The following is a 19360-nucleotide window of genomic DNA, read 5'->3' as shown; positions in this document are numbered from 1 at the left end:
GAACTCCTAAGTATTGCCTGTGTATTGAAAATATCTTCACTGCATGTTCATTTGTGGCTTTTAACATGTTTAATCAATACCTGTAATGGCTGAGATATTCAGTTCAGTCAGTTCAGTTGCTTAGTTGTGTCTGACTCAGCAACTCCATGGACTGCAGCACAGCAGGCTTCCCTGTTCTTCACCAGCTCCCGGAGTTTGCTCAAACTCATGTCCATTGAGTCGGTGATGCCATCCAACCATCTCATCCTCTGTCGTCCCCTTCTCCCGCCTTCAATCTTTCCCAGAGTGAGGGTCTTTTCCAGTGAGCCAGTTCTTTGCATCAGGTGGCCAAAGTATTGGAGTTTCAGCTTCAGCATCAGTCCTTCCAATGAATATTCAGGACTGATTTCCTTTAGGATGGACTGGTTGAATCTTCTTGCTGTCCAAGGGAGTCTCAAGAGTCTTCTCCAATACCACAGTTCAAAAGCATCAAGATATTATGCTGAGATATTATCATCACCATTTCTGTAGACATATGCCATCCAATCCATGAAATGTCACACTTTGTGGCTGCTGGTAACCTATATCTGAAATGAGTACATTTATAATATTAGTTCTTTTGTCTGATAGATTAGTATATTTATAATTTTGGTTCTTTTGTCTTTTGAATCTACAGATGTTTGCATTTAAATCAATCTTCTTTAATTTTTGTGCTTGTCTTCTGTAAACTGTTAGTAAGAAAAAATATGCAAATGCTAACTGTATGCTTGCCTGCTGATGTTTGCTGTCAGGGTATTTAGTTTTGTCTTCTCTTCTAAATGCTCTCTACTCTTCCTGCTCTCTTTCTCCATCTTGCATGGCGTCTTGGGGTGGCCAGGAATCAGAGTCAGATCAAGAACAGGAGGAAGAGGTAATTATATGGCGTTGTCGCTTGTTAATGGCTGTGTCATTGCTGTAACCACTGATAAGAGCACATGATTAACAGAGAAGGGTTATACAGTTGTTTTTAGTAATTGAAGGGTCACAATTTTACTTAACCTCTCTGAGCCTGTTTTCTCATGTTATGGACTGATTTCATAGGACACTAAAACTTCCCTATAAATTATTACCTGTCTGTGCAATAATACAGATTTCTCTACCAATTACTGAAAATCAAACCACAATCTCAGTGGTTCTCAAAGGTTGGTCAGGAGATGCCGGGAGGATAAAACTGTTTCCTTAGTCCTGAGTCATCATTTGCCTTTTAGCGCCCATATCCTCACAAGCTACACAGAAGTATTCCAGAGGCTGCATTGCATATGATGACATTATCACCCTGACACTATGGAACGTGGGCTTGTTTACACTTGGGTTCTTGTGTTTTCTCAGCTATCATTTGTAATACAGACACATATTTATATATGTTAAACATAAGCAAAAGTTCTTCACACTCCCCAGTGTTTTTTTAGGAGTATAAAGGGCGTCTTAAGAACAAAAGTTTGAGAACCACTGAAATCAAAAGGAGCATACAGTTCATCCATCTTACTATATTAATATTATAATGCAGAACTCTACTAATAATGAGCACTTCTTATAAGGTAGACACTTTATTAAGTATTCCACATACTCCATCAACAGTGATCTCACAGTCATGCTAAAAGATGTATGTTGTCATACCATAGGTGCTATATGACAGATGAAAAAAATGAGTCTTAGAGAGATTACCTTGAATAAATAGCCATTTGAATTATACTTGCTTTGATAGTCAAAGAAAGTATGTTTTTTTCCTAATAAAGATCTGAAAATGCCTAAGCATTACAGAAATGAAAGAAATTATTGAAAAAGTTCTTATACTTAATTAACATATTGCTTCATATCTCTAAGACAGACAAATGGAATTGTAATTTGTTTCACATAAATGTTTTCAAATACACCATTTTATTTTTTAATGTTGTTATGATGGATTTGAAATACAAAACCATGAAGAAAAAGATAATAAATACCCTTGTGCTCACCAGCTTAAAATGTAAGGCCTTTATCAGTTCAGAGACTACCCGTCAGTTCCCTTCTCTATTCATACCAGCCGTGGAGCAGGATGAGAGGGGTGATTATAGCCTCGTTGTGCTACCGTGTATGACCAGATGACAATAAACTTACAAGACTGAAGCCATGCCTGCCCCCAAGTGTGCAGTCACTCTTTGCCTCACGTATTCAGTTTCCCTTCTGTAGCTGACGACTTGATCCCCAGGCTGGTCAAATGATACCTACATACTTCGTTGAAAGAGCAACACAGTTATGAAACCAGCTTTGCTATTATATCCAAATGAATTTTTCTGTTAGGCTTACGATTTTCTATTGAATATTTTCAGGAACTATTCAGTGCAAGAGATCTAGTTTGTGTTATTTTGGGGATTTGGAATTCTGTCTTGTAACTAATAATGGAACAGTTTCTATAGAACATATCACTCGGGCATGTTCTTTGCTTTTTCTCAACTAAATTGACACTGTTTTATACCTACTTCACTTTTTTTTTCCTGGCCCTTTTCCCTAATATCTATTTCTAATATCAAACACCTCTAGGTCATATCTTCCCAAAGAAACATGTTGGAAAGGACTTTCTACCTATAGTGTCTAGAAAACAGATTTGTTTTTTCCAAAGTTAGGATAAGAATCAAAGACACTCTTGGGGAAGAACCGTAGCAAATTACTCTGACCTTCCTATAACTTATGGTGTCTCCCATGTTTATAATTATGATAGAGTTTATTGTGTACATCGGGGATATGGGACACAACACTATTTGTAACCATTCAATTTATGTATCTTTTCTTTCAGATCGATATGACATCAGAAAAAAGTAAGATTTCAAATAAAACTGAGTTTGTGTGAAAGCTGGCTACAATAAAGAAAAGCATGAATTAAGATGCAAGCTAGTTGCCATTACTAACCATTATAATATTTATATTTTTATATTATCCTTATTAATCATTAATATATTTTTAGAGAAGCAGCTTGGCCAGTTAAATTATGAATATATCTAATTTGTGAGCAAATTATCAGTAAAATGCAATGATTATTCATCTAAGCATTCACTTTCTTTTGGATCCCTGTTAACCCTGCTTTTGCTGTTATGCTTGTTTAGAAACTCACCCTACCGTTTTTGTCCATTTGTTAGCATAACATTGTCATCTCATTTTTTTTAAGCTCTGATGTGACAGTATCACTTTTTACATCAAGCGACCCTGACATCAGTAGAGAGCTCATTACTTATGTAGGCCACACCTGCAAAAGTGATACTGTCTTAATAGTTCTCAGCTAAAGCTAACGCTCCCCTCACACCACCCCCCACCCCTTGCACCTCTTACTGTGGTGAAGTGTAACTGACTTCTCTAGGGCTGAGGTCTGATGGACTTTTGTAAAAGTGTTCTGAAAAAATTAAGAACCAGGAAAAGCAAAAATGAAAACCTCCTGGATGAAATTACTAATCATAACAGTATGTCGTAATGTCATAATAGGGCTAATTTTAAATAATGATGCAAAGCCTAAGCATAATATAGTACAGAAAGAACTGATTTTTATAGACATTGAGAGAGCTATCTTAGAGCTCATTTTAGGTTTGTAACATTCAGTTAAATTTTCAGTTTGTTGGCTTGTTTCTGGTGACTAGGTTCTTGTGTGGAAGAAATTAGTTTTTCAGGATTCTTTCCTACTCTTATGTCCCAAATGCTTTAGAAAAAAATCTGATTTTTAATGTTTATTCATCTTAAGATTTATTTTGATTCACTGTATTTCAGAGTGCTATTCCCAAAAGGAGAAAACTTAGAAGTATGTTTAATATGGTCTTTAGGCCCAATGCAGTAATCTTTGGACTTTCCCCCCCTTTCTTGAAGTCCTAGCACAATGTAATTTACTGCTAAGTTTTTGAAATACTTTTAATTAAGAGTCTCCTTACCCTCTTAAATATGAGGGTTAAGATCATGATGTAAGATACAAGCTAGTTGCCATTATTAACCACCATTACTAACCACTATAAATCTTTGTTTAGGACTAGCATATTTAAAATTCTGGATATTTTCATTGTTTTATATCTGAACAAATCTGTATTAATATAAGTTAAATATATCTTTATATATGCATTTCACAGAGTATATCTCAACAAATATTGATTCTCTCAAGAGAAGGCACTTATGTTTATAAAAACTTTTACATTATTATTGCTTTCATTAATTCCTTTTTATAAAGAGATTTTATTATTCCACTTTTTTCTTTGGTACTAATATGTTTATTTAAATGACCCTTTATTCCTTGGATATAAGCTTATAGGAATTAAAAATTCATCCATCTGGCTCAATCATTTAAAAAAAAAAGGTTACTATATTGATATAGTGCCATTAATCCTCCTGAATGAATCAAGGTATCGTGACTGTTTAAAAATTTTCAAATATAGGCTTACATTTGGCCTCCCTTTGTGGGGGGCTACATTGTACAGCATGTGGGATCTTAGTTCCCCAACCAGGGATCAAATGCTTATCCCCTGTAGTGGAAGCTCTTAACCACTGAACTGCCAGGGAAGTCCCATGTTTGGCTTTCTTTTAGTGTAAAAACAATCATAAAATAATCTTCATCCAGGTATGAAGTAATCTCCAAAGAAGAGCTCTGTTGAAAGGGCTTTTTGAACTACGGTCTTTTCATGAGTAAATTCTAAACGAGTTTGAGTTGTCCTCCTTGCTTTAATGGATGCAGGCACCCACTACCCACGCCTCACGCATACTGCGTTGAGCATCTTGTGTATGGGCTTTTAGGGAAATAACTATGCTTCACCACAGTCGTTTTCCACATGTGTTCTAATTTCTCACCATCTTCCCGCCCGTGCATCTCGGCAAGGCTGCCTCTCCACCAGTTTTAGTCCACCTTTGCTTTGCATGGAAATAACTTGGCTTACATAAACTGTGCGTGTGTCCCGTGTGACTGTCTCTGATTTGGGTTGCCATGCATCACATTTTAACTTTGGACTCACATATAAGTTTAATCACAATCGTTTTTGTTGTTTTTCTTTCCTTTCCTTTCTTTCCCTCCTTGGTCTGTCCATTACGTGTCTAAGCAAGGAGGTTGCTCCAAGGAAAGGACCATGCCTCTCAGCACAAGACTGTTTGTTTCACTGTTAGGTGTGAATTTCCCTTAGATGAAATGCCGGTTTGCAGCTGATTCAGATATATTTTATATAGTCATTGTATATTGGCAGAACTAAACATGCTGCGTTCCAGATTTTTCTATGATTAAATAACGTATATACCTCATTAGGAAGTATTCTGAGTTTGCTACTACTGGCTTTCTCCTAGAGGAAATCAACTATCTGCGATTTCTAATGCTTTTTTCCTTTTTTTCCCATATTCATTTTTTTTCGACATTGATCTGTAACATCTGAACAATCTTGAGATATCTCTGTGTAATTTCACTGCGTTCGTTCTTTGTTTTGTGATTTTGTGTGTGTGTGTCTTGATTATTTGTTAAAGCTTTGTTATATGTGTGGATGTGCTACAAGTGAGAAAATTAAGCAAGTTATTTCCTGCTCATTTTTCCTTTTCAGTTTTTTTTCCGTTAGCCTTGCTTTGCTTTTGTATCCTGAGACCTTGTGGATCCACCATTCCCAGCCCATTTTGTTGTCCCTCCCGCCACGACAGGAAAAGACACTGTGTCGTTTCAGTCCTGATTACATTTGCCAATATCTTTTTTGATTTCCATTTTACTTTCGATGTTTTTCCATTCACATCAAAGATGATGAGACAGAATCTACAGAAACATCTGTCCTGAAAAGTCACCTGGTTAATGAAGTTCCTGTCCTGGCAAGTCCGGACTTGCTCTCTGAAGTTTCTGAGATGAAACAAGATTTGATCAAAATGACCGCCATCTTGACCACAGATGGATCTGATAGGGCAGGTTCCATCAAAGTGAAGGAGCTGGTGAAGGCTGCAGAGGAAGAGCCAGGGGAGCCTTTTGAAATTGTTGAAAGAGTTAAAGAGGACTTAGAGAAGGTGAACGAAATCCTGAGAAGCGGAACCTGCACAGGAGATGAAGGCAGTGTGCCGAGGTCTCAGCCAGATAGAGAGTTAGTGGAGGAGGAGTGGGTCATTGTCAGTGAGGAGGAGATAGAGGAGGCTAAGCAAAAAGCATCTTTAGAGATCGCCGAATACCCATGTGTAGAAGTTAGGCTAGATAAAGAGACCAAAGTAGAAGTAGAGAAAGACTCAACGGGGCTAGTGAACTACCTTACTGAGGATCTGAATTCCTATGTGCCTCCTCACGAAAAGCAGCCCCAGAAGGAGCAAGGTATGGTAGAGGAGAAGCCTGAGGTTCAGGGTCCCAGCAGGCGCTCAGAAAGCGAAGGCAAAGATGCACCCTCAGAGGAGACACAGAGTACACAGAAACAGCCCAAACCAAGCCTGGGGATCAAGAAGCCGGTGAGAAGGAAATTAAAGGAGAAACAAAAGCAGAAGGAGGACAGTCCACAAGCTAGTGCAGAAAAAACAGAACTTAAAAAAGGGAGTTCAGAGGAGTCATTAGATGAAGACACAGGTTCAGCCCCCGAGCCTCTTCCTGCTGTAAAAGCTACGTCACCTTTGATAGAGGAAACGCCCATTGGTTCCATAAAGGACAAGGTGAAGGCCCTTCAGAAACGAGTGGAAGATGAACAGAAGGGTCGAAGCAAGTTGCCTATCAGAGTCAAAGGCAAAGAGGATGTGCCAAAAAAGGTAACACAAAGGACACATTTGACTGCATCGCCCTCTCTGAAGTCAGAGAGGCATGCGCCAGCGTCCGCCTCCTCTAGAACAGAAAGACACACTTCTCTTTCCTCCTCTGCCAAAACAGAAAGGCACCCTCCGGTATCACCATCGAGTAAGAACGAGAAACACTCGCCTGTGTCACCCTCCGCGAAAGCTGAAAAGCAGTCCCCTGTGTCATCCTCAAGCAAAACTGAGAAACACTCACCCGTTTCACCCTCGACCAAAACGGAAAGACACTCCCCTATGTCCTCTTCTACAAAAACAGAAAGACACCCTCCTGTTTCGCCTTCAGGTAAGACAGATAAACGTCCCCCTGGATCTCCCTCTGGGAGATCCGAGAAACATCCGCCGGTATCTCCTGGCAGAACAGAGAAACGCTTGCCGGTGTCACCCGCTGGAAGGATGGAAAAGCATTCTCCTGTCTCAAGCTCCGGGAAAACTGAGAAGCACCTGCCCGTGTCACCTTCTGGGAAAACAGACAAACAACCACCTGTCTCCCCCACCTCAAAAACAGAAAGAATCGAGGAGACCATGTCTGTTCGGGAGCTGATGAAAGCTTTCCAGTCAGGTCAGGACCCATCGAAACACAAGACCGGACTTTTTGAGCACAAATCTGCAAAACCAAAACAGCCACAAGAAAAGGGTAGAGGTCGGCTAGAAAAAGAAAAGGGGCCGATAGTAACCCCAGGAGAAGCGCAGAAAACGGAGAGTCAGACAATCAAACGAGGCCAGAGGTTCCTGGTCACGGGATTCTCAGAACCCAGAAGAGCAGTCCGTGCTTCCTCCACAGGGTTTAAGAGAGAAGATGGGGCTGGAGAAAAGGAGAAATCTCTCAACCACAAAACACCCGAACCTGTTCAGCCAGTGCCTGAAGAAGAAAGCCATAAAGATAGCGAAGTCCCCAAAGAAAAGCTGGCTGACGACCAGGGAGACATGGATCTCCAGATCAGCCCAGACCGGAAAACCTCCACTGACTTTTCTGACGTCATTAAGCAAGAACTGGAAGACAATGACAAGTACCAGCAGTTCCGTATGACTGAGGAGCCTGAGAAGGCACAGCTTCACTTAGACCAAGTGCTCACTAGTCCTTTCAACACGACATTTCCACTAGATTACATGAAAGATGAGTTCCTCCCAGCCCTGTCTTTGCAGAGTGGCGCTTTACATGGCAGTTCTGAGAGCCTGAAGCCCGAAGGGGTGGCAGATTCTCCGTGTGGCAGCCTGATGGAAGGGACCCCTCAGATTAGTTCAGAGGAAAGCTATAAACATGAGGGCCTAGCCGAGACCCCCGAGACAAGCCCAGAGAGCCTTTCCTTCTCGCCAAAGAAAAGTGAGGAGCAGATTGGGGAAACACATGAAACTACCAAGTTAGAAACAGCACCAGAAAGTCATTCCGAAAAAGGACATCCCTCAACCAAAGATGTTGCTGATGGTTCTGAAGGGCAAGGCGCTGCAGTCACCGAGGCAGTAGAGTCCTCTGCTGAGCATCAGCTGACAGAGGCCACCCCAGACCCTTCCAAAGACATATGCCCCCCACAGGAAGGTGACAGCCTTGGTGGTCAAAGTGTATCATTAGCAAAAGAAACATCCGAAGGACTGACTGAGGAAGTGACCTGTGACGAAGGTCCACGTGCACACATTAGTCCATCCCACGAAACACAAACTGATACCGAAGCTCAGGAATCCACAGCCACCAAGCCCTCAGGGGAGGCAGAGGCCTCACCGTTGTCCGAGGCTGCTGTAAAGGCAGGCTCAGGGACTGAATCAAAGCCCCAGGCAGCCATTAGAAGTCCGCAAGGGTTAGAACTCGCACTCCCTAGCCGCGAGAGTGAGGTTTTCAGCCCTGGGGCTGATGAATCCTTCGCTGTGAGCCACAAAGACTCCCTGGAGGCCAGCCCTGTGCTGGAAGATAACTCTTCGCACAAAACTCCCGATTCTCTGGAACCAAGTCCTCTGAAGGAATCCCCTTGCCGTGACTCTCTTGAAAGCAGCCCCGTTGAACCAAAGATGAAGGCTGGAATTCTCCCAAGTCACTTTCCTCTTCCCTCAGCTGTTGCCAAGACCGAGCTCTTCACGGAAGTGGCCTCTGTGCGGTCCCGGCTGCTCCGAGACCCCGACGGCAGTGCCGAGGATGACAGCCTCGAGCAGACGTCACTCATGGAGAGCTCGGGGAAGAGTCCCCTTTCCCCAGACACCCCCAGCTCCGAAGAAGTTAGCTACGAGGTCACGCCCAAAACCACAGACACACCAAAACCAGCTGTGATTCCTGAATGTGCGGAGGAGGACGACTCAGAAAATGGGGAGAAAAAGAGGTTCACACCGGAAGAGGAAATGTTTAAAATGGTAACCAAAGTCAAAACGTTTGATGAACTTGAACAAGAAGCAAAGCAGAAAAGGGACTACAAAAGAGAACCCAAGCAGGAAGAATCTTCTTCATCCTCTGATGCAGATGTCGACTGTTCAGCAGACACGGATGAACCAAAACACACAGAGAGTGTCGAGGATGAAAGTGACGCTCCTGTGGTAGTAACAACAGAGGGCAGGGAGGCTTCTTCCTCCTCAGAAAGTGAACCTGAGTTGACACAGCTGAAGAAAGGTGCTGACTCAGGTCTCTTGGCAGAGCCAGTTATTCGAGTGCAGCCTCCTTCCCCACTTCCATCCAGCATAGACTCAAATTCCAGTCCTGAAGAAATACAATTCCAGCCTATCGTTTCCAAGCAGTACACTTTTAAGATGAATGAAGATGCTCAGGAAGATTCAGATAAATCAGAAGAAGAAAAAGATTATAAATCTCGCTTACCCGAAGACAGTCATGCTCTTCCCACTGATGGACCAGAGATGTCTTATGATGATCTGAATGGAGATACTTATCAATCAAAACTTTGTGATGGCCTTGAGTATGAGATTGGGAGTCCTAGCGACTCAGCTGCTCCTGTCTCTTCAGGTCTCCGCAGTTCCCCTGGTGACGATGTCAGTGAGCAGCTAGTTATCCATAAGGAATCACTAGCCCTCCAAGACACTGGTGAGAACGACCTAGAAGAAGAGCTTGATGTTCCTGAAGTCGAATCTTCACAAGCAGATCCCCCCAGTGAAGGCTCTCCATCTTTCTCCTCTTTACCTCTTTGTCCAGCATCTGAAGCAAAAGAATTAGATGAAGACATGGTCTCTACAGCTTCTGCTACAGAAATGGAGGTCACAAAACCTGACCAAGCTTTTGAGAGCTTACCAGAGGACTGTTCCATTCAAGATTCACTCATTACTACTCAAACTGATAGATCATCCTTGGATGTTCCAGTGTCAGACCCAACAGAGACTGAGGAAATCTATGATCCTCAAATCATAAGCCCTTATGAAAATGTTCCTTCTCAATCTTTTTTCTCTGGTGAAGAAAGCAAAACCCAAACAGATACAAGGCACACAAGTTTTCATTCTTCTGAAGAGTATTCTGTTACCATCACATCCTCTGTTGAAGATGTAGTAGAGACAAGCTCCTCTGATAAAACTGTTTCAAGTAAAGAAGCTAATTTTGAGGAGCAGGTCTTGGAAGTAGAATCCAAACAAGAGAGTACTTTGCAGGAAATACAGTCAGATGGAGCCTCCTCATCTTTGGAGCCACCTGTACCAAAAACATCAACAGTTGTCAGTGAACAAATAAGCAAAGTCATCATCACAAAAACTGATGTGGATTCTGATTCCTGGAGTGAAATCCGTGAGGATGACGAAGCCTTTGAGGCTCGGGTGAAAGAGGAAGAACAGAAGATATTTGGTTTGATGGTAGACAGACAGTCACAGGGTACCACCCCTGACACCACTCCTGCTAGGACCCCAACTGAAGAGGGGACCCCAACCAGTGAGCAAAATCCATTTCTCTTTCAGGAAGGAAAATTGTTTGAGATGACCCGAAGTGGTGCCATTGATATGACCAAAAGGTCCTATGCCGATGAAAGCTTTCACTTTTTCCAAATTGGGCAAGAATCCAGGGAAGAGACTGTCTCACAAGACATGAAAGAAGGAGGTACAGGTGCTGAGGCCCCACAGGTGGAGACATCAGCTGAGTCATTAACACTCTCAGAATCAAAAGAAACAGTGGATGATGAAGCAGAGTTACTCCCAGATGACCTGAGTGAGGAGGTAGAAGAAATACACACTTCAGATACCCCACTTAGCTCCCAAATAGACATTTCAGCCTCCACAGAAACATCCATGAAAGAGGCTACTTCTACAGGGCTTGAGGACCTACCCACCAGGCAAATGGGTGATTCTCTTCCTCCATCCAGCGCGAAGCAGACCACTTGCCCTGACTTCCCTGAACAAGTTGTACAAGTTCAGTTAGATTTTTCCACAGTCACTAGGTCTGTATATTCAGATCGGGGTGATGATTCTCCCGATTCCTCCCCAGAGGAACAGAAATCAGTCATTGAAATCCCTACTGCACCCATGGAGAATGTGCCTTCTACTGAGAGCAAATCCAAAATCCCTGTAAGGACTATCCCCACTTCAACCTCAATACCTCCATCGGTGGAATATGAGAGTTCCCTTTCTGAAGATTTTCTGCCCAGCCTGGATGAGGAAAGTAAAGAAGATGAAGCAAAACCAAAGTCTAAAATCCCCGTGAAAGCACCTGCCCAAAGAGTGGAGCAGCAGCCTTCACATCTAGACTCACCTCTAAAGAAGACAGGTGGTCCCCAGGGACAGGACTTGACAAGCAGCGCACCAGATGATAGAAGCAAATCTGAATCTGATGCCAGTTTGGACGTGAAGACCAAATGTCCAGTAGAAACTAGAAGTTACACTGAGGCAGAAATAGAAAGCACAGGTGAGGAAGAGGAGCTTGAGTTAGAATCAGAGGAAGGGGCCACAAGACCAAAGATATTTGCATCCCGATTGCCAGTAAAGAGCAAAAGCACCGCATCTTCCTGCAGGGGGCCCACAAGCCCCACAAAAGACAATAAGGAGCATTTCTTTGATCTTTACAGGAACTCCATAGAATTCTTTGAGGAGATTAGTGATGAAGCTTCCAAGTTAGTGGATAGACTTACACAGTCAGAAAGGGAGCAAGATTTAGTTTCAGATGATGAAAGTAGTAGTGCCCTGGAAGTTTCAGTAATTGAAAATCTGCCACCTGTTGAGACCGAGAACTCAATTCCTGAGGACCTGTTTGACACAAGGCCCATTTGGGATGAGTCCATTGAGACTCTGATCGAACGCATCCCTGATGAAAATGGCCATGACCATGCTGAAGGTATTTGCCAGCCACTGGGATTCCCTGTGCTACGCATGTCATAAATTTGATATAGTTTTATTTTTTGTATGTCTGTTTTAGTTGGTGATTTGTGTCTCATTTCCTTTAAGCTTTCTGTAGTGGTTACTATGTTTGTGTAAGCCCTTTGTGTTTTGTGGCTTTCTCTGTATACTCTTGTCCGTGGAAACAATCTCAAGATTGAGTAATGAGAATGCTTATGGAAAACATAAACATGATCGGCAGGCAACCAGGATCTTGCCTTTCCTCTAGCCGCTGCACGTGAGGCCATGCAAGCTTTGAGTTTTGTTGTTCTGACTTTCCAGGCTTTAGCCTCAAATTAAGCACATGGATTTATTTGGTTTCATTTTGTATTATGAGGATTCATTGCTTTCTCTTCTTTTGTGTACTTTGAAATAATTAGTACTTCGCAATTTTGTGATCATTAGAAAGCCGTTTGCACAAGAAGATTTCACATATCATGAAATTCTAATTGTTGTGGATTTGTTTTTATTTAGAAAGGTTGGATTTCAGATACCAATGGTAAATACTTTAAGCAATCATAAGGTAAAAGCATGCTTTTCATTTATGCGACAGATGAATAGAGAATGGACTCTGAATAGATGCAGCAGACAACGAAAACTCAAACTTTGCATGATTTAAGTTGACTGTGAGGGGATGATGACCCTTTGAATTATGAAAAAAGGAAACCATAGATGGCTTTGAGAAGAAGCCTCTGGTCTTCCAATATCTCTACAATAAAGACTATTATTCTTAAATTTGGATTATAAAAAATGTCATGATACCATGACCTAAAATGCTGCCCATCGATTAATGGAAGTTAAAAATAAAAGGCAAAATTGTAGTCTGTGGGAGCATTATCTGAGTTTACTTAGTGGTAAGCAGACAGAAACTTTGCCCAAAAGGCATATATACATACTAATATAACATACACATACAACTATGTACATTTTATTCTTCCTTCTTCCAAGGTCACCAGGACCAAGACAAACGTTGTTTCTGGCCATACGGAAAAAACCGGGATGGTCCGATCAACCGGTGATCTAGGTCTCTTGAATCTTGGATGTGATTTTTTGCTATGTGACTCAGAAGTGATCTTATACTGCCACAGGCAATAATAGGAGGTCCTAACCAATTACTCCACTTCTCCATCCCATTTAAGATTTTTCTGCTGTTTGATGAGCAAGATGATTATCTTAGGGTGGGCAGTATCCTCTCAGACAATTTAAGAGGAAAGTCATAAGATTACTAGAAATCAGTAACTTATGCAATTATGTCCAATGGCTAGTCTTGATTAAAGAGATATGGAAGCAGATGGTTTCCATGATTTTTATTAAATGTATCCCCCCCATTCCATTCCAGAAATCAGGCAAACACACAATTTAATATGATTTAAAATGTTATAGTTAACTTGTGCTGTAATCAAATATTTGGACAATTGACTGTCTTTCTTTGGATGATCAGTACTGTGGTCCCTCTCCTGTCATGGACAACTTTTGGCCATTCTGTTTTTGACCTTCTATAGATCAACAGGATGAGCAGGAACGGATTGAGGAAAGGCTGGCATATATTGCTGATCACCTTGGCTTCAGCTGGACAGGTAAAATGCATATGACCCATTTCTTCAACAAAACCTGCTTGGTTTGAATGACATAGTTTGCATCAGCCAAGTGTCATTGACAAAGTAAAAGGTCTTTTTTTTTTTCCCCTTGAGGAAGACCACATGGAATAGTGAAAAGAATGATAAACTGTGAACTCAAAAATCTGGGGTCTGCATTAACTCACTTTGTGAACCAGGGCAAGCCTTTTATTGTCTCTGGAATTTTGAATAATAGAACTTTAGGTTGAGAACAAAACAACTCCCACCACCCTCCTTTGGATATTTAAATTTTGGAGAGATTACTGTGTTTCAAAACCATTGTTAGATGCAGTTGTCATAGAATTTAATTTTAAATTCAACCAGAATTTAATTTGAAATTCAATTTGAATTTCTTGTTTTAGATAACTTGTTTCAGATATTTTCATTGTAAACAGTATTAAACGTAACTTCAAATGAAAGTTAAAATACATATGAATGAGATGTTCACTAATTTTCTGAGAAATAGGCATGTTTCAGTTTAGAAATTATATGTTAAATAATTTTTCTGATGTGAAGTGAATTCTAAAATCAATGTGGTTTATTTACAAATAAGCATTTAAAAGGTATACCTTTTATCTTTCCTATGATATAACATACTAAAGCAAGATTGTCAAGATTTTTTGCCTTTTCCCGATTTTTTTTTTTGGTCTGACTTTTATGTCATTTGTGACTACTTAACTGAAACAGTATAAGGGCTTCCCTGGTGGCTCAGACAGTAAAGAATCCGCCTGCATTGTGGGAGACCTGGATTCGATCCCTAGGTTGGGAAGATACCCTGCAGAAGGGAATGGCTACCCACTCCAGTATTCTGGCCTGGAGAATTCCATGGGCAGAGGAACCTGGAAGACTACGTAATTGAAACATTATAAAGTTAATATTAAGCTCCTTTAAGTTTCTTAAAGATTGGGTATGAAGTCATAATACTCTTAACAAAGATAATTGATAATGTAGAATAAATGACTGAAATAGTTTAAAGTAATTTAATAATACTGATCATATTTATTTAATTGAGGAATTTAGAGGAAGGGAGGATCTCAAAATATCCCTAGTTGACTTATTAAATAGCTAGCATTCCGAATTATTTGCTTTTTAAGTATGTATGTATATGTATGTTAAATGCAGTATCTGTTATAGTTGGTGAAAATTCAAACCTTAAAATCATATGGAATGGTATAAAATGTAAATAAGTCCCTCACACTACCTACATCTTATCTTCGAGCTCCATTCCTCAAGGGTAACTGCTAACACTTTCTCATGTATTCAGACAAAATCTGCAGTGCTCACATCTATGCCTATTATTTAAAAAATAAGCTGAGTAATTAACAGTATTTCTCATAAATAATCCATCAGCATAGAAATATCTATGTAATTCTTTTAAATAAATATTTAATTCCACTGTATAGGAGGCCATTCCATCAGTGGCCTTTGTTGATGGATGCCTAGGCTGTTTCTTGTTAGTGGCAGTAAATATCTTTGTGCACTGGTAGATTTGTGGCTGTGTCTGTAGGGCATGGGCTTCTCTGGTGCTCAGAGGTAAAGAATCCACCTGCTAATGCAGGAGATGCAAGAAGTGTGGGTTTGATCCCTGGCTCGGGAAGATCCTCTGGAAAAGAAGTGGCAACCCACTCCAGTATTCTACCTGGAGAATTCCATGGACAGAGGAGCCTGGCGGGCTACAGTCCATGGAGTCGCATAGAGTCAGACACAACTGAGCATGCACCCACTGTAGGGCATACCCCTAAAAGGAAAATTGCTGGGTAAAGGATATGTATATTTTTAATTTAGAAAGATATTAGCAAATTACCCTCTAAAGAGGACACCTCATTTATACACACACACCCCTCAATACAGTAGCATCCATGTAGAATGTTAGTGGTATAGACTTTAAATAAGAACTTTGTGGCTTCTTCCCTAGGTCAGTTAATGCTTCCCAGACCTTTTATTCGTATGACATAATGTTGTAGAAAAGAGTTTATCCAACCACCGTAATACAGCTGTAACCAACATTTATCCAAGTACTCAGAAACAGGATTTATAGTATTTGAAAATTACCTAATTATGATTAAAAGTGAGACATGGTCTCTTCTACTGTTTTCACTCATTTATTTTCCATTATCTTGATTAAGAATATAAGCCAGTATTAATGGTCTCTTCTAATTTTGGAATTAAATGAGTGGGCCTGAATTTACATGTTTTATAATCATTGTTTCAAACTTACTTTTTCCACTAAGACAGTGATCAACTCCAAACCCAGTTGTAAGGAAAATATCTGGGGTTAGTGCTAGAAGAACAAAGGCATATGAGAGTCTTTTCTAATAGGAAAACATAAAGGAACTCTGTTACAGCAGTACAAAGAACTCATCATTTGCAAAATCACAAGACAAGGTGTTGAGACTCAAACTTTGAAGTTAATGTGTTTACAAAGTATTTTCTCTTCTAGAGTTAGCAAGAGAACTGGACTTCACTGAAGAGCAAATTCATCAAATTCGAATTGAGAACCCTAACTCCCTGCAGGATCAGAGTCATGCGCTGTTGAAGTACTGGCTAGAAAGGGACGGGAGACATGCTACAGGTGGGTGGGGAGCTCTAACTAAAAGGCAGTAGGGTGGAGGTGGAAATAAGCCTTATTCAGTGCCTTTTATGTCAGGTGCCACCAATCTGAAGTGCGGCTATAAGCAAATGAGAAGAAGCGATAACATTTCTCAAATAACCACGTTGCATGAAACTTCTTGTACTGTGTTTCTGTGAACAGCATTAAGTAGTGAAAAGTGATCCTAGCCCTGGTTGCTAACAGGAATGTTATTAAGATCCTTAAATTTTCTAAATATTGACAGCAGACACTTGCTTTACTAATCATTGTTTTATTGATGTTATATTACATTCAGTTCCTGCTTCCTTTACTCCTAAATAACTAAAACAGGGGGAAAATGTCAAGTGGATATTTTGACCACATCAAATAAAATGGGAAGTAGCCATAACTGCTTCTTATCCTTCAGCTAGTCTAAATTTGCTATTTCCTTTAATATCTCTTTGAAGACCTTACCTAGAGACTTCCAGCCCACATTTATCTTTCCTTCTCTTACCATTTTTCTCGACAGGATTGCCAGAAAATAAAAATAAAAATAGAGAGTACCCAGTTAAATTTAAATTTCAGGTAATCGGAGAAGGCAATGGTGACCCATTCCACTACTCCTGCCTAGAAAATCCCATGGACGGAGGAGCCTGGTAGGCTGCAGTCCATGGCGTCGCTGAGTTGGACACGACTTCACTTTCACTTTCACTTTTCACTTTCATGCATTGGAGAAGGAAATGGCACCCCACTCCAGTGTTCTTGCCTGGAAAATCCCATGGATGGAGGAGCCTGGTAGGCTGCAGTCCATGGTGTCGCTGAGTCGGACACAACTGAGCGACTTCACTTTCACTTTTCACTTTCATGTACTAGAGAAGGAAATGGCAACCCACTCCAGTGTTCTTGCCTGGAGAATCCCAGGGACGGGGGAGCCTGGTGGGCTGCCGTCTATGGGGTCACGCAGAGTTGGACACGACTGAAGCAACTCAGCAGCAGCAGCAGCAGCAGCAGTCAACAAATACTTTTTCTAGTATGAATATATCCCACACAATATGTGGGATATACTTTTACTAGAAAATCGCTTTTTATCAAAGGATCACATGTGACAGGACCTTCTCCACGCCGTCTGGTAGCTCTGCTTTTAGGGCTTATTACCATGCTGTGTCACCCATTTTGTGTGTTTGTCTTGTTTGTTTGCTTACAAAGATCCTTAGTTGGGCTTTGGCTGTTTTTGGTACAGATAACAAAATTTTAGTAAATTTTTTCCTATACTTAAAATGTATCAACAAAAAAATTCACTAAGACAACTAAAGGAAAGGGTTTAAAAGACTAGCCCTCTGATGTAATCAATGTTTTTTCTTTAATATCCCAGATACCAGTCTCGTTGAATGTCTCACCAAGATCAACCGAATGGATATCGTGCATCTCATGGAGACCAGCACAGAAGCTCTCCAGGAGCGCATCGGTCATAGCTATGCAGAGATTGAGCAGACCATTACACTGGATCATAGTGAAGGTCAGATAGCTTGTGTGTGTATGAGTGCCTGTTGTGTATGAGTGCCTGTTGTGTATGGTTAATTCAGGCAGTGAGACCCACCATCTTCCTTTTTCAGAGGGTTGCCTATGGTCTTTGGTCATACATTCTTCTCCTCACTACCCTGAGACTTCCTTGCCCATTTTAGGTACCTGAATACTGCTCATACTTTGATATTTCATCACTGTCTCAGTCGTTGTGGGCTGCTCCAACAGAAAACCATGATCTCCAACAGAAAACCAGGGTAGCTTAAACAACAGAAATTTATTTCTCTTGGTTCTGAAAACCAGGGAAGTTTTCAGGAAGTTCAAGGTCTGGGTGATAGCATAATCAGGGTCTGGTGAGGGCCCTCTTCAGGGTGGTTCGTGGCTGTCTTCTTGCTCTGTCCTCACATCAAGGACAGCCAGCTCTCTAACCTCTTCTTATAAGGGCACTCACTAATCATATTCATGAGGGCTCTCCCCTCATGACCTAATTCCCTCCTAGGGATACATTGTCCAAATATCATCACAATGGGACTAGGGTTTCAGCATATGAATGTGAATGGGACCTGGACAGAGGAGCCTGGTAGGCTGCAGTCCATGGGGTCGCTAGGAGTCAGACATGACTGAGCGACTTCACTTTCACTTTTCACTTTCATGCATTGGAGAAGGAAATGGCAACCCACTCCAGTGTTCTTGCCTGGAGAATCCCAGGGACAGGGGAGCCTGGTGGGCTGCCATCTCTGGGGTCGCACAGAGTTGGACACGACTGAAGCGACTTAGCAGCAGCAGCAGCAGCAGCATTCCCAGGTGGCTCAGTGGGTAAAGAATCTGCCTGCAATGCAGAAGACACAGGCAGATGCGAGTTTGATTCCCAGGTCAGGAAGATCCCCTGGAGAAGGGCATGGCAACTGACGCTAGTATTCTTGCCTGGAGAATCCCATGACCAGAGAGTCGGGTGGACTTCAGTTCATGAGGTCACACAGTTGGACATGAGTGAAGTGACTCAGCATGCACACAAATAGTGCATAGCAACCGTCAGCATGGGTGATACCCAGTGCCCTTTCTTCAGCTCCTTGGTGGCACTGCTGATGCTTGTGTCTTTTACTCTACCTTAGTAACCCGTTTCTATGCCTGCAACCCAAACTGAGTCATCAGTGACTGTACTACTTCCAAGTCCTGACTTGAGGGATTACACTTGCATCCTCCTTTGCTTCTACACAGTCATCCTTCAAACCCACTGGACCTCCAGCCATTGTTCCTACCTCATTTTTTATATTAAAATTTCCCTAATTTACCCTCATTCATTTCCATTCTCACTGACTCTTTCTCCTTCATCTGTCTCATCAGTATTTTTGCATTTTCTCTTCTTCTTTCAAGCCTCCAATATTTCTCTTCTTTTCATTTTTTCCAACCTGATCATAATTGACATTCCTTAGAAAAAAAGAATAACTATAAGCAAATGTCCATATCCATTCACCACAAAATCTCCCAACGTAAGTGCATCTCAGTGCTTATACTCGACCTTCCCTGCTATATGAAATGGCCTTGCTTTGCTAAAACCATCATCTCGCCTTTCGTACTGGATTTCATCCCCTTTACCAGCTGTGGGCTTCTCTCCTGCAGTGACCCACTCTGT

At 41.4% G+C, this 19360-nt stretch overlaps 1 protein-coding gene across 17 annotated transcripts in view; it reads left to right on the top strand.

The window, feature by feature from the left end:
• ANK2 (ankyrin 2) overlaps positions 1-19360 on the top strand; it is a 581957-nt gene that overhangs the window by 546833 nt on the left and 15764 nt on the right. For 10 of the 17 annotated variants that reach the window (XM_061419353.1, XM_061419352.1, XM_061419351.1 and 7 more), the window contains 5 exons: positions 857-889; positions 2792-2813; positions 13524-13598; positions 16078-16209; positions 17579-17722. In XM_061419353.1, the coding sequence (XP_061275337.1) occupies positions 857-889; positions 2792-2813; positions 13524-13598; positions 16078-16209; positions 17579-17722 (406 nt within the window). Of the gene's footprint in view, positions 1-856; positions 890-2791; positions 2814-5731; positions 11981-13523; positions 13599-16077; positions 16210-17578; positions 17723-19360 lie in introns of all 17 variants that reach the window. The other 7 variants (XM_061419341.1, XM_061419340.1, XM_061419346.1 and 4 more) reach the window with 2 other exon arrangements.

Source organism: Bos javanicus, chromosome 6, assembly GCF_032452875.1.
Source record: "Bos javanicus breed banteng chromosome 6, ARS-OSU_banteng_1.0, whole genome shotgun sequence".
Taxonomy (NCBI): Eukaryota; Metazoa; Chordata; class Mammalia; order Artiodactyla; family Bovidae; genus Bos; species Bos javanicus.
This window is presented reverse-complemented; position numbering and strand designations above follow the sequence as displayed.